The 12,647-nt window shown below is 58.0% G+C and overlaps 1 protein-coding gene across 3 annotated transcripts; it reads left to right on the forward strand.

Moving 5' to 3' along the window:
• The first annotated feature begins 38 nt into the window (after positions 1-38).
• Positions 39-10,483, forward strand: PAQR5 (progestin and adipoQ receptor family member 5). Of its 3 annotated transcripts, XM_080551813.1 has the most exons (11): positions 39-112; positions 207-239; positions 403-721; positions 2,925-2,977; positions 3,382-3,552; positions 3,722-3,849; positions 3,917-4,122; positions 4,668-4,794; positions 7,715-7,811; positions 8,167-8,308; positions 8,476-10,483. In XM_080551813.1, exons 5-11 carry the CDS (start codon positions 3,502-3,504, stop codon positions 8,721-8,723), a joined length of 999 nt encoding a protein of 332 aa, XP_080407939.1. In that variant the 5' UTR covers positions 39-112; positions 207-239; positions 403-721; positions 2,925-2,977; positions 3,382-3,501; the 3' UTR covers positions 8,724-10,483. The 3 variants fall into 3 exon arrangements, with proteins under 3 accessions (XP_080407939.1, XP_080407941.1, XP_080407940.1); XM_080551815.1 differs by having other exon boundaries at positions 99-239; positions 403-725; XM_080551814.1 differs by lacking the exons at positions 39-112; positions 403-721 and having other exon boundaries at positions 115-239.
• Positions 10,484-12,647: the final 2,164 nt, after the last annotated feature.

Genomic DNA, 12,647 nt, shown 5'->3' on the forward strand with positions numbered 1-12,647 from the left:
GGGGAAACGCGCCGGGTTTCGCATGCGGCTGCGGGAGCGGCCCCGTGCAGCGCGGGGACGGAGCCGTCAGGGCAGCGACGCTGCGCGGCGTGGGCCGAGGATCCTCTCCCTGGTAGCACCTCCCTCCCCGTCCCCGTGACGGTTTTAACTTTTACGGTCTCCCTGGAGACAGTTAAGCAACTTTCTGGTGTTTTCCGGTGCTAAAGGGCCCTGGGAGCCGAAGATGCACGGAGAAGCCTGTGAGTTAATATTTTTTCCTGCCCTTATTCTGCTTCCTCACGGCCTCACTGAAGCCGATCCAGAGCGCGATCCGACGGAGTTTGGCCGCAGCAATTTCCGGTTTTGTTTTGTTGTTTCTTTCTTTTTTTTTCTTTTTTTTTTTTTTTTTCCTGTTCCACCAAGACACGAGCCAGAATTAATCCGCTCCTAATCGCGGCGTGCAGCCGGCCGGGCTGACCTCCGCACGTCCTTCCCTGCGCCCAGCGGGGACCGTCCCCGGGTGGGACCCTCCCGTCCCCGTCCCCGTCCCCGTCCCCGTCCCCATCCTGCCGGTGCCTGCTGCGAGCCCGGCTCTTGGCAGAGCTCCCCGTCCCTTCCTGCCTCGCCTCCCTCGCCGCGAGCCTGCCCGGCCCCGGCCCAGCCATGCGGGCTGTGTTTGTACACAGATGAGTAACAGCTCCGGCGCTCGCACAGCGCCCAGCCCGCTGCCAGCAGCAGCGCCGTAAGTACGGGCACGCTCGCTCCTCTTTCCTTGCCTCCAGCAGCTTTTGGCAACTCCTCGCTGCCGGCCGTGCTCCTGTGCTCAGGCTCTTTGGGGGGGGGGTTTCCAGCCGGGGGGAGACGGGGTTTGTGTGATGTGGGGTGCGCGGGGCGGCCGGGAGCTTCTCACGCGTGCCGTAGGCAGCCGGAGGTGGGAAGGAGCGGCGAGCGGCGGTGCTGCCGGGGAGGCGCCTTGCCGCTGCCGCTCGTGGCTGCGGTTCGTACGAGTTGCATCCCGAAGCCTTTTACCAGCTGGACGAGGAGGGGTGGGAGCGCCAGGGCTGCAAGGAGCTCACGCACGTGCCTGAGTCTCAGCTGTCTGGGAGAGCCTTGAGCTTGTGCGTGTACTTGAACTTGCTCGCTTGTCTCCGCGCCGGAGCAGCTGACGGCCTGCCAGCAGCGGCGCGTCCCGCGATGCTCGCCCCGGGGAGCAGCACCCCAAGGGGCCCGGGCGCTTGTTTTGCAGCTCAACCGGTCCCTCTCCCGTGCGGCCATAAGGAAGCCGTAAAAGTTAATAATTAACAGCTAAAATATTTTTCCCTCCACTGAAATACGCGGCCGCATCCTGCTGGGCTCCGGGCTCACGCGCGTGCAGGGCGGATGCGGTGACAGGGACGGGTACAGGGCTCGTGCGTGGCCGTGGGTACGAGGAGGAGGAGCAGGAGGAAGACAAGCAGGAGGAGGAGAAGGAGCAGAAGGAGGAGGAGGAGGAGGAGGAGGAGGGTGTGTTTGCAGCCAGCTGGGTGAGCCTCCAGGGTTCGTAACAGGCTGCTCGGAAAGCCGCCGCTCGCAGAGGTCGCGGCTCGACGCGCGGCCGTCCTGCCAGCCGCTGCCTTTCCCCTGCCCACGGCTGCAGGGGCGACGCTGCCCACGTCGAAAAAGGCCAGCCGAGGCAGCGGGAAGAAATGGGACTGCAGGGTGTGCCCGGGCTGCTCACGCAGCCTGGATTTCGGGTGACTCATTTTGCTCTTAAAAACACAGGCTCGTGCTTGGGGCTGGCACGGGAGCTGCGGGCGGAGGGCGAGGGCCCCCGCGGGGACAGCGGGGAGCAGCCCGGCTGCCAGGGGCCAAGTCCCCGTCCTGGGGACACGTGTTTCTCCATCGCTTCCTCGGTTTGCCGAGGTCACTGTCACCCCGCAGGCCGGTCTGCAGCACCCCGTGCTGCTCCCAGCTTGGAGAACTTGTGAACGCGGCGGGTGCTGCCCCGTGCGCTGAGAGGAAGGCTCTCGGGCACCTTGCGCTCATCTCCTCATCTCTGGTGTGCCGCCGCGGCTGCGCTGGGCTTCTCCTTCCATCCGGGGTGCAGACGCTTTGGGCACCCCTCTCCCTGTCCCTGCCCCTGTCCCTGTCCCCCGGTTTGCACCCTGCGACCCCGCAGAGCCGCGGCGTGCCCGGGCGCCGACCTCGCCGCATAGCTCGCACGGCTCCCGCGCCTTCGCCCAGATAAGAGAAAGTATTTTTGTTCCGTCCCATTGTCGCCCTCATTTGTGTTTATATCAGACGTGCCACGGGGACAGGAACAGGCAGAGCTCTGTGCCAGAGTGGCCTTTGCTGGTGGGGAATGCAAATAAGCAGCGAGGGCCCTGCTTCTCCGAGCCCCTGGCGGCCCGGGGGGGGTCCCTGGGGGCTGCGCGGGGCGAGGAGCCACTGGGGACACTGGGGGACGGGTGGGCTGCTTTGGGGCACTGCCGGTACTGCAGCAGCCAAGGAGAAGGTCTTAAAGATTGAAGTCTAATCTTTAACCAAAGGCATTTCCAACTTTATTCTGTGTCAGGTTTATTGCTCTCTTGCCTCGTTAATTTTTTCCCTTCTGTTAACCACCTCCCAGCCGCTGCCCTCCCCGGGCACCTCCCGCCCCCCACATGCCACGGTGTTCCCCATGCCCGTGGGATGCACAGAGGCAGGGCACGGGCAGGTGAAGCTGATGGGCAGTGCCAGGGGTGGGGAAGGGCAGTGCCAGGGGTGGGGAAGGGCAGCAAGGGGCTTGGGGCAGGACCCCGCAGTGGCTCTGTGCCGAAGCTGCCACCAGCTCCGTTCGGTGAAGCTGGAGCTACGTGGAGGGAGTGGAGGCACGGGCACAAGCGGGGCAAACAGCAGGGCTGTTGCTTGCGGCCTCGGTGCTGCTCTTTGCCCAAAACGGACCTTTTTTCACCTTGGTTTCACAGCCCAGGATTGGAGGCGGAGAGGGGAGCGGCGGCGCTGCCGGGGCCATCAGTGGGTAAGTGCTGGAGACGCCGTGGCTGCTCCGTGCCCCCGGGGTGTTTGGTGGGGAGCAGGTGGGGGCCACCAGTCCGGGCGCCCCCCCCACATCCCCCCACATCCCCGGGGTGATCTGTCCCTGCCCTGTTCCCCCCTGCTCCTCCCAGGTGCGGGTGGCAATGGGGGGGTCCCCATACAAAGCCCCAGGCTGGCTGCCAGGCCACCCCTGCAGGGGTGGGTGCCATCTCCCAGCCCCAGTATCCACACCATGGAACCCTCCCCCCCAAAGAAGTGTTTGGCACCGTTGGGTTTGGGACCGCGTCCCTGTGAACACTTGTGCCCCCCACGCCACCCGTCCGGAGCACAGGGACATCACCTTGGCCGTCACGGGGCAGCCACATCCCCATCCTTTTACCTCCCCAGTGCCACGTGGTGCCCGGCCGGGCAGCGATGCGTCCAGGCAGGGTGTGAGGCACCGCCAGGGCTCGTCCCCGAGGACGCCGAGCCGACGCCGTCCCTCGGAGCCGCCGTCCCGACTGCGTGATGCTGAGCCTCAAGTTACCCCGGCTGCTCAGCATCCACCAAGTGCCTAAGGTCAGAGCGGAGCTCCTCGCCCCTAAGCCCGAGGCTGGGTGGGATTTGGGGAGGTGACAAGCGGCAGCAGCGTGCCAGGGTGGCCGTCGGTCCCGGATCCTGAACCCTGGCACCTTGACTGCCCGTCCGGCTCTTTGGGGAGGATTCGCCACCGCTCCTTGCCTTGCAGGGCTACCAGGAGCAGGGCATCCTCTGCGGGTACCGCCCCCCGCGGAGCTCGGCGGCCGACTGCCTCCTCAGCGTCTTCCAAATGACCAACGAAACGCTCAACATCTGGACGCATTTCGTGCCCGCCTGGTACGTGCCGCCGGGGGAGGTCGGGCAGGGACGCGCCGGGCGCGACGCTCACCGCCTCCGCCCGCAGGTACTTCGTGTGGACCCTGGTGGGGCGGCTGCGGGGGCCGGGGGGCCCGGGGGACCCCCACGCCTGGCCCCTCCTCGCCTACCTGCTGACCTGCTGCATCTACCCCCTGGCCTCCAGCTGCGCCCACACCTTCAGCCCCATGTCCACCCGCGCCAGGCACATCTGCTACTTCTTCGATTACGCGGCGCTCAGCATGTACAGCTTGGGTAAGGGCGGGTGGCGTCACCCTTGGGGCGGCGAGCCCGTGAGGATTTCGGTGGGGTGCGGGTGGTTTTGGAGAGCACGTCCGGCCCGAGAGCCGAAGAAATGGGGTTTGGGGTTTGGCGCCAGGTGAAGCCGGGGCTGGCGATGGGATGGGGATGGTGCAGCGCCACTCGCCCCCCCGTGCCCGGGGTTTTGCTGTGCTGGCGAGGGAGGGCGCTCGGTGGGACGTGGCGGCTCCAGCCGCGCTCAGTGAGACATTTCGGACATGGATCCGCGTGACACAAAGTGCTGCAGTGATCACAGAGCAGGGGGGGGACGTGAAGCACCCGTGACACCGCCATAAATAACGATTTGGGGCTGGGTTTAATCCCTGGCTGTCCTCGGGGCAGAGCCCTGGTGGCGTGGCCCTCTGCGGTGCTCCAGGTAAATAGAATAAGGGAAAAAAGAAACTCGTCAAAGACAAGTGATGGCAGGGAAGCCGGTAACCTGTGGGATCCGGGGGGGAGCAGCAGCAGCAGCACCCTCCCGGTACGTTTTCCCTTTCCAGGTTCTGCGCTGGCGTACTCAGCGTACGTTTTCCCAGCCGAGTGGGTCAGCAGCACCTTCCACCACTGCTACGTCCCCATCGCCGTCTTCAACACCGTGGTGAGCACCAGCCTGTCCTGCTATTCCAGGTACGGTGCCTTCTGCTTTATCTGCCGCGATCGCTACAGCATAATCATCAATTAGTGCTATTAATGAAGCTTTCGAACTGCTGGCTCTATTGTAACAACCTGAGCCTTGCGCTCGGGAAATGGGAAGAAGAGGATTTTTGCTCCGTGTTGCTGGCACTGGGGCAGGCTGGCAAACAGAAATGAAAACAACCGGAGCAGCTTTAATTCGGGGAAGTGCCAAAGGTGTTTTCGTGGTGTGGCAGGAGGAGGCACAGCTCCAGCCGTGCTTGGGCTGCGGCTTCTCTGCCGCCACCTGCGAGCGGGGCGGCTCCGAGCCACGGGCACGTGCTGCATTTTGAGGATGAGCTCCGCGTGTGCACGGATGTGTCTGCGTGCCACCGGCCTGCAGCGGAGGAACCTCGACCTCCCGCAGCCAGCTGCGTTATTTTTGAAGCAGGGGCAGCGTTACGTGTGTGGTGTTTTGCTCCTGAGCCGGCTTGGACAATTTGTTTTGAATAACTCTTAAAAACTATTTAAAGTACTCAGATGGTTTCCAGCTGTGCTTGCTGTGCTGGGTCTCCGGCTGCAGTTTGGTTCCAGATCATTCGTGGTCGGTACCTCCTCGAAGGCTTGGGTGTGCAAAGCACTCGTACCTCCTGGTGTTCCCTGCGGGTCCTGCGATTTTGGCCGCTGTTGTGCCGGGAACAGAAGGATTTGCTCGCCCTTTGGGCTGCGGGTTACCTGGGTAGCCCCGCGGGACAGAGGGTTTGGAGCTGTGGCAGCAGTACCGAGCAGTACTGCAAAACCAAGGGTCGCTCCTGGGTCCCTTTGCGGGTCGTGCCAGCTGAGGCTGGGTATTTTGTCCTCATTTCTTTCTCCTTCCTTTCCCTCTCTTTCCTCCCCTCTTATTTTTGTGCGTCTCTTAATGGTCTCATTAGAGGGGCTTAGCAAAGGAAGCCCGCTGACCATGTGCTAACCCTTGTACTTACCACCAGGAAATATCAGCAACCTGAGATCAGCTCCAGATTAACCAGGATTTATTTTAATTCTTCGTCCTCAAATGTAATTGTCAGCATCCTTCAGCTACGAAACTTTAAGTACAGTTCTGTCGAAACCACACAACTATTGATACACGACAGAACTGCAGATCCTAGGGACTCGGGAATTTTTGTTAGAGAAGTAGAAAAATCCGTCAAATGTCAGCACAAAAAAAAAAATCAGCAAAAGGCAACAGTGGCAGCGCTGGGGCCACCCCGAGGCGGGGTGTCAGCAGGGAACAGACCCGAAATCGAGCCCCTAACCTCTGCCCTAAGAACACGGAGTCACCAAGCAGGGAAACCCACGCAGACAGAGTGAAATAAGGGTGCCTGCCCTTTGCACGACGCTACCTCCCCTCGCCGCGCGCCCGCCCGCGTTCCCCGCCCTGCGGGATGAGCAGCCCCACAAAAGGTTCCTTTCATGCCTGTGGGCTTGGCATTTCCCCGCCGACTTGTGCAGGAAAGCAGAAAAACCTGCATGGGCTTTTCATGGGGAGAACAGAGCCCGCCTGAGCCGCGCCGTGCTGGCTGAATGGGGCAGTGTCCCCCCGCCGCCTGGCCCTGCGCCTGGGGGCTCCGCCGGCACCCGCGGCCCCCTCGGGCCCGGACCTGGCCGAAGGAGAGGGCATGGAAGCGGGCGAGCAGAGAGCAGTGCCAGGCGGGGAAACCACAGCAGGAAAACGCGGTGGGGCGTAGTGCAGAAAGGGGTGAAAACAGAGCAGGAGGCGTCTTGACATCGGCCGGACGCCTCCCTCCCAGGGCTGAGCGAGCCACCAGCCGTGGCAGAAGGCCAAGAGGGAGAGGACTGAGATGAAAGCCCGTGCGCAGTTGGCAGCTGTTGAGCATTTATTGTCTTTGATGCGCTTTCAACACATTTTTGGGGTCATACCAATAGATCCGGTGGCTCTGGCAGGCGGGCACGGGCTGGGCTCGAGCTGCCCACGGGTGGTGGTCAGGAGCATCCCGGTGCCTGCCCTGCGCCTCTCCGTGGGCTTTTTGCCTCCAGATTGCATCCGAGTTGTGCTCCTCGGGTGGCGAGAGCAGGCTGGGGACTCGGCACCTGGCTTGCGGCCCTGCTGCTCTTCCTCCAGTTTTAATAATTCTTTTTTTGTGGGGGATCTAAGTCTTCAATTATTTCATGATTTCAGCTATTCCAACATTTCAACAGCATTAATTTCCTGTGGAACACAATGCAGGATATTATTCCCCACCCAGACACATGCTTTCCTCCTCATATGCACTATGAATATAACCCACAGGCTTCTTGCTCCATTATAACCGGGATTTCATAAAAAAAGTAACTTGTTAAATTAATTTACTTTCTGGTTTCAGTAACTTTCTCCGTGCATTCTCTGAAGTGACGCTTGCAAAGTCTTGTCAGGATGTAAAAAAGAAGCATGCGGAGACATTTCGTGCACCTCAGACACACGCTGCAACACTGCTTAGTTAGCGAACATCCACAAATGCAGCCGGAACGCTGCAGTACCCGCGACGCCTTCCAAAGCAAAGAGGGAATTCCTGCACCCTGAAAGCTTGGATTAAAAACCGAGAGTAAAAACTCAGTTAGAAAGTGCAGGGGCAGCAGCCGTTTAACAAGCCCTGTTCTCAGCGGCTGGTGGGCAACAGTGGTAAAAGAAGCCAAATCAGGCACGAAAAGATGGTGCAAAAACGATTGTTTTCCAAGCTGCTTCCTGGTACCTCCTAAACCATACCTACAGGCGGAGGCAGGCAGGCAGAGCGGTCGTTTCCCTCCGGTTTGTGATTTTTTAATAACGGGCGAGGGCACCGTGCGCCCCGCCGCAGCTCAGGTGCGATTCAGTAACGGGAACAGGGGCAAACGGCGCCTGCAGCAGCCGGCTCTGCCCCGCTGCGTGGTGCGAGATGCCTGCTCTGCTCTCCCGCAGGTTCCTGGAGCTGGAGCGGCCGCGGCTCAGCAAGGCGTCCCGCACCCTGGCCTTCGTGTACCCCTACCTCTTCGACAGCATTCCCCTCTTCTACAGGGTACGTAGGAGGCTCCGGCGGGCGGCGTTCGCGGCGCCCGCACCTTCGCTTGCTGCAGGGTTGGGAAGATCAGCTGCTCCGCCTCGCTCTGAGAATACTCGGGAAAATACGTCCGCCTTTATTTATTTTTTAAAAAGGGAAAACAAACTCCTGCAGGAAAAGAGATTTGGTTATTTTTTTCCTGCACGGGTCAAAGCGCGGCATTCTTTGAAGGCTGCGAGTCGCCGGGTCAGCGGCGCGGGGTGGGCATTTTGCTGGGGGGGGGACACGGGAGGTGTGGGGCGGGGGCAGCCGATGGGATGTTTGGGAACGTGGTGCTCTCCCTTTTTTCCCCCGCCGCTGCCCTCCTGCTCAGTTCTACCTGTGCGCCGCGCGGAGCTGCGCCGAGCCCGCGGTCGCACTGCACTACAAGCACACCGCCTTCGCCTTCCTCACCTGCTTCATCTTCGCCACTCACCTGCCGGAGAGGCTCGCGCCGGGACACTTCGACTACATCGGTGAGTGCCGGCAGGCCGAGCTGGCGCTGCTTGCTCGTTAAGCAGAACAAATATTTAAAAACGCGACGCCAGGAGGCGACGGCTCCCACGCCGGAGGCCTGCCGAGCCCGTGGTTGTGTTTGAGGGAAACCTGGGGAGTTTCTCCAGTGCTTCTGGCTTCCTTGCAGGGCACAGCCACCAGGTTTTCCACGTGTGCGGGATCCTGGGCACGCACTTCCAGATGGAAGCCATCATGATGGACATGAGCGAGCGCCATGAGCGGCTGCTGGCCACCTCGCTGCTGCCCTCCGCCCTGCAGACCCTGGTGCCCATGGGCACCTGCATGGCCATCGGCCTGGCCGTCATCGGGCTCTGCTCCGCGTCCCTCCGCTTCATGCCCGAGCCTGGGCACAAAGACAAGCTGCACGGGCGCTAGGCTTCGGGTCTAGGTGGCATCCGTGCCGCTCCGCAGGCCAGAGCCTAAACAGCACGTGGATGGGATGAACGAGGAGTTTATCTGCGTACGCTCTAGGAGAAAATGTTTATTTACGGTTTCTCGAGAGCGGAACATATTGCACTGTTTTTTGTACGTATAGCTTTAAAGCTGGGAACAGATTATGCAATGCTTTTAATCAAGTTGGTCTCTCACCACCAGAAATATTTAAAATAATCTTAACGTTTCCTGCAAAAGGGAGATAAGTGCTAATACTTTCCAAAGCAATAGGCATTCATCGGTTCTGCCTTATGGAGGACGTGGGGAGGCAAGGGCAGGGGGGAGCACCGGGGGTACGAGTGTCCCCGCTGGTGGCTTGGTCCTGAAGCAGACCCCGATGGCAGGGAAGGGAACGCGCTGTGCGCCACGTCCCGAGCGCTGAGCCCAGGGCCCTCACCTTGCAGGTGCTGTCATCTGGGAGGCCAAAACTCAGATATCAGAGGCCTTGCACTAAACCCAAGTGCCTACCCGATATGGGACTGAGGGAGACCAGGGCGTGCCTACACTTTAAATTTTACTGAAATAGCTATTTTTGATAATTATCCGGAAAGTGTTACTCCAAGGGATCTCTCCATGAGGATGCTCCTCCAGAACAGCCCTTTTTGTCCAACTGCAGTGCATAGAGGAGTCCTGGGGAGTGAATTTCCGTGCAAGAACTCAGCTCTCACCCTACGGCTGGGGGCACCTCTGCCCCTCCTTGCCTTCTGGTCCCTCTTGCACAGAAAAGTGTTTGTGGCCCCCCCGGGGCTGGCGGCTCCAGCGACGGGGCCGTGCCCGTGCCTGGCTGGGCTCCACGGCGCAAGCAGCCCGCCAAAGGGGATCGCTTCTCCTCCAGGAGAGCTCCTGAGGGCTTTGGGGACGCTTCCGATGAGGCTGTCACATTGGTTTTACCCCATACCTTACAGGAGGTGCATGTGATGCAGACGACTGCTATGGAATGTTATCAAGCTCCTTGATAATCATACGGGTGTGTGACTTGTTTCGCGTATAATTACCTCTCTCAAGGTATACTAGATGCACTTTTGAGTGACAACACAATGGCTCGTTAAAGATATTATGGGACAACTAAGTCTTTTGAAAGCAAACTTTCTTTTGAAAGCTGACCAAGATTTATATTAATATTTATAAGCACTGGAACGTAATTGTTTATTCAACAGTTTTATTTCATTAAAAGAGGAAACTAATATAACTATGGCACTGATGTATTCTAACCTGATTTGGATAGTTCCGTTTCTGTCTGTGAAAATAATCACTTCAGAGATAATTGCTAATAATTGCAAAGCTTATTTACCTTGTGTGTATGTGTAACTGGAGAGGAATCTGGCTCTATCTGCAAGACATGATTTAAGCTCTGTAAACTTTACATTAATTACTCTAATTTTTTTCTTAGTTGTTTGTTTAACTTCTGAATTTGGGAAGTTCTCTGGTGCTCTTGAGGTGAACTTATTTGCAGGAAAACCACACTGAAAATATAGCACTACATTCTATACTGCCACAATCCCTCCGGACCCTGCAGCCCTTTGCACAGACCCTCTGCCCAGCGCACACCTTACACAACAGATGAGTGGATGTGGTTCGATCTTGGAGCAGCATAGCCAAGCCAGATTTCTTACTCAGTTGGAGACAGGCCTTCAAAAAGCTGTTCAATGTACTTCATTTTATTCACATAAAGAAATAAAAGCTTTGTGTCAAGTTGTAAACAATACAGGATATTTATCTGTCGGAACATGCTGTTCTGTTGCGGCTGCACTCCCTGTACGTTGTGCAAACCCCTCTCTACCGGGGCCTTGCACCAGCTGCACGCCGGCCTGAAGCCACAAACGCCACTGTTACCACTAGGAACAAAGCTAAGAGAGCATCACTACCCTGCTCTTCAGCTGAGGTTTTACTGCACTGATCAACAGTGCAGATATTGCAGATATGAAGGAGGGTCAGACTCAATAGGTACGCGATGTACATGATACGGCTCTCCCTGGAAAAGGTTTTCAGGGCGATTTTTGGCTGGAATCCCTCTTTGGTTTTCACCTCTGAACTCCGTGCCCAACCCGAGCCTGTTTGCTGTGTAAACTCTTCAATTTAATCTTAATTTATGTTGAACTCTAGCATTCCACACCAACCACTATAATGGTATTCAAAGTGCGCTTTACCACACTTGCAGTCTGCTGATCTAACTTTTACACCTTAGGTAGAAGTTAAAGAAAACTGCCAGTTGCCTATTCAGCAGGGCAGTTGGCTGGATTTTAGGTCTATCAAATTCCTTTGGGTTAATGTAAAATGTGATTCTGAATATTTCTGAAAAATGCTTAATCCAACAGGCACACATTTTCTCCCATAACAGTATAACACACAGCGGGGATTTAAGTCAGCTGGAATAAAGGTGTAAGTGCCTGCAGCGGGAGGTGTGGGGCTCTCTTCTGGAAGTCCTCCCCGGGTGAAGCAGCCATCAGTGAGGTGAGGATGGAGGCACGGACGAGGGGCAGTGTGCAGGAGACTGCTGGTGCCTGGCTGGACAGCAGGGAAGTTATTCCTTCCCTAGCGGCTGAGACTGCAGCGCTACCTCCACTCGCTGAGGTTTGTGATCTCTGAGGCTGATTAGACTCCTGGCTCCTGCCACTTGATCGGGTAACCAGCACAGAGCTATTTTAGCCTTTTTTTCCACCTACAGAGACAGAGGAACTTGTGCACATCTGAAAACAAACACACACTCGGTTGCAGACCTTCTGTCTTGCACGTCTTTATCGCCCTGGCATCTGACATTGCAGCACTCTCTGCACAGCTTAATTTTAACTGCTTATATTGTTGATATGTTTTATGGGAACATTAAAAAAATTGTCTGATATATTGTAAAACACGGTTTAAGAACTGAAGGTTACCCAGGACACCAAACAGCTTATTGTCATGATTCCTTTGGATTTTTTTTTCTCTTAAAATGGGCAAGCTAATGTTATTTAGTTAATTTACACTAAAATGAAGAACTTGGCTGGAGTCAGTGGTTTAAGTGAGACTGAATTCAGCCCACTGGAGGATTTCTGAGCTGCAAACCGGGGTTAAAATCCAAGCTACTTCATCCTTTGCCCCAGTTCCCCAGTTGATTTAGAAGTGCGTTTCCTTCTCAGGAAATTGGTCTTTCAATGGGCTCATTTGGCCGGGCTCTTTACCCTTGCCTCCTTTTCCACCACTAAGCATTTCCTAAGGGCTAGGAATTAACCGAGCGACCCGCAGGCAGGTAGCAGCTCAGCCACCGGGTACGAAGAGGCCCTGGCATGGGGAGCTTTGCTGGATTAGACCTGCCTTCCTGATCCCAAACCTTTATTTGAACTATGCACATAAACAAACACAAGAACAGCCCCCGCAGCCTTCCAGGAGAGGTTCCCATGCACAGGGGAGCCCAGGCCCCGCGCTGCAGCAATGTTTTTTTAATCTGGGCTCAAGGAAATGTTTGTTGGCTGTGGAAGAGCCCCCACAGGGGTGTAAGGCAAGGTGCGTAGGGGCCGCTTCCCACCCCGTGCCGGGTGCCCCCATCTCTGAGGCACCCACAGGAGGCTGCGGGGCGGGGGGCTCAGGAAGTGCTTGGGCGACGCTCTCAGGCACAGGGGCTGATTTTGGGGTGGCGCTGTGTGGAACCAGGGCTTCGACTGGGGGGGGCTGCTGGTGGCTGGGGACGTTCCGTGATTTGTGTGACCACAACCCCGCGCTCCTCGCAGCCGGGCCCGCAGGCCCCGAGGGCCCAGCGGGGGGCGCCCGCGCTCGCAGGCCGCGCCCCGGGGAGGGGGCCGTCACCACGGCAACGCCCGCGGGCCGGGGCGGGCGTCGTCCCCCCGTGACGCAACGACGCTACGCGGCGGCGCGCGCGCTGATTGGCTGCAT

The sequence above is a fragment of the Anser brachyrhynchus genome (assembly GCF_964034855.1).
Source record: "Anser brachyrhynchus genome assembly, chromosome: 11".
Lineage (NCBI taxonomy): Eukaryota > Metazoa > Chordata > Aves > Anseriformes > Anatidae > Anser > Anser brachyrhynchus.

Bases quoted from the DNA above. Each gene is read 5' to 3' on its own strand.
- PAQR5 (XM_080551813.1), top strand. From the start codon at position 3,502: ATGCTGAGCCTCAAGTTACCCCGGCTGCTCAGCATCCACCAAGTGCCT. The intron at 4,123-4,667 runs GTAAGGGCGGGT...TTCCCTTTCCAG, and splicing joins GCTCAGCATGTACAGCTTGG to GTTCTGCGCTGGCGTACTCA. The intron at 4,795-7,714 runs GTACGGTGCCTT...GCTCTCCCGCAG, and splicing joins AGCCTGTCCTGCTATTCCAG to GTTCCTGGAGCTGGAGCGGC.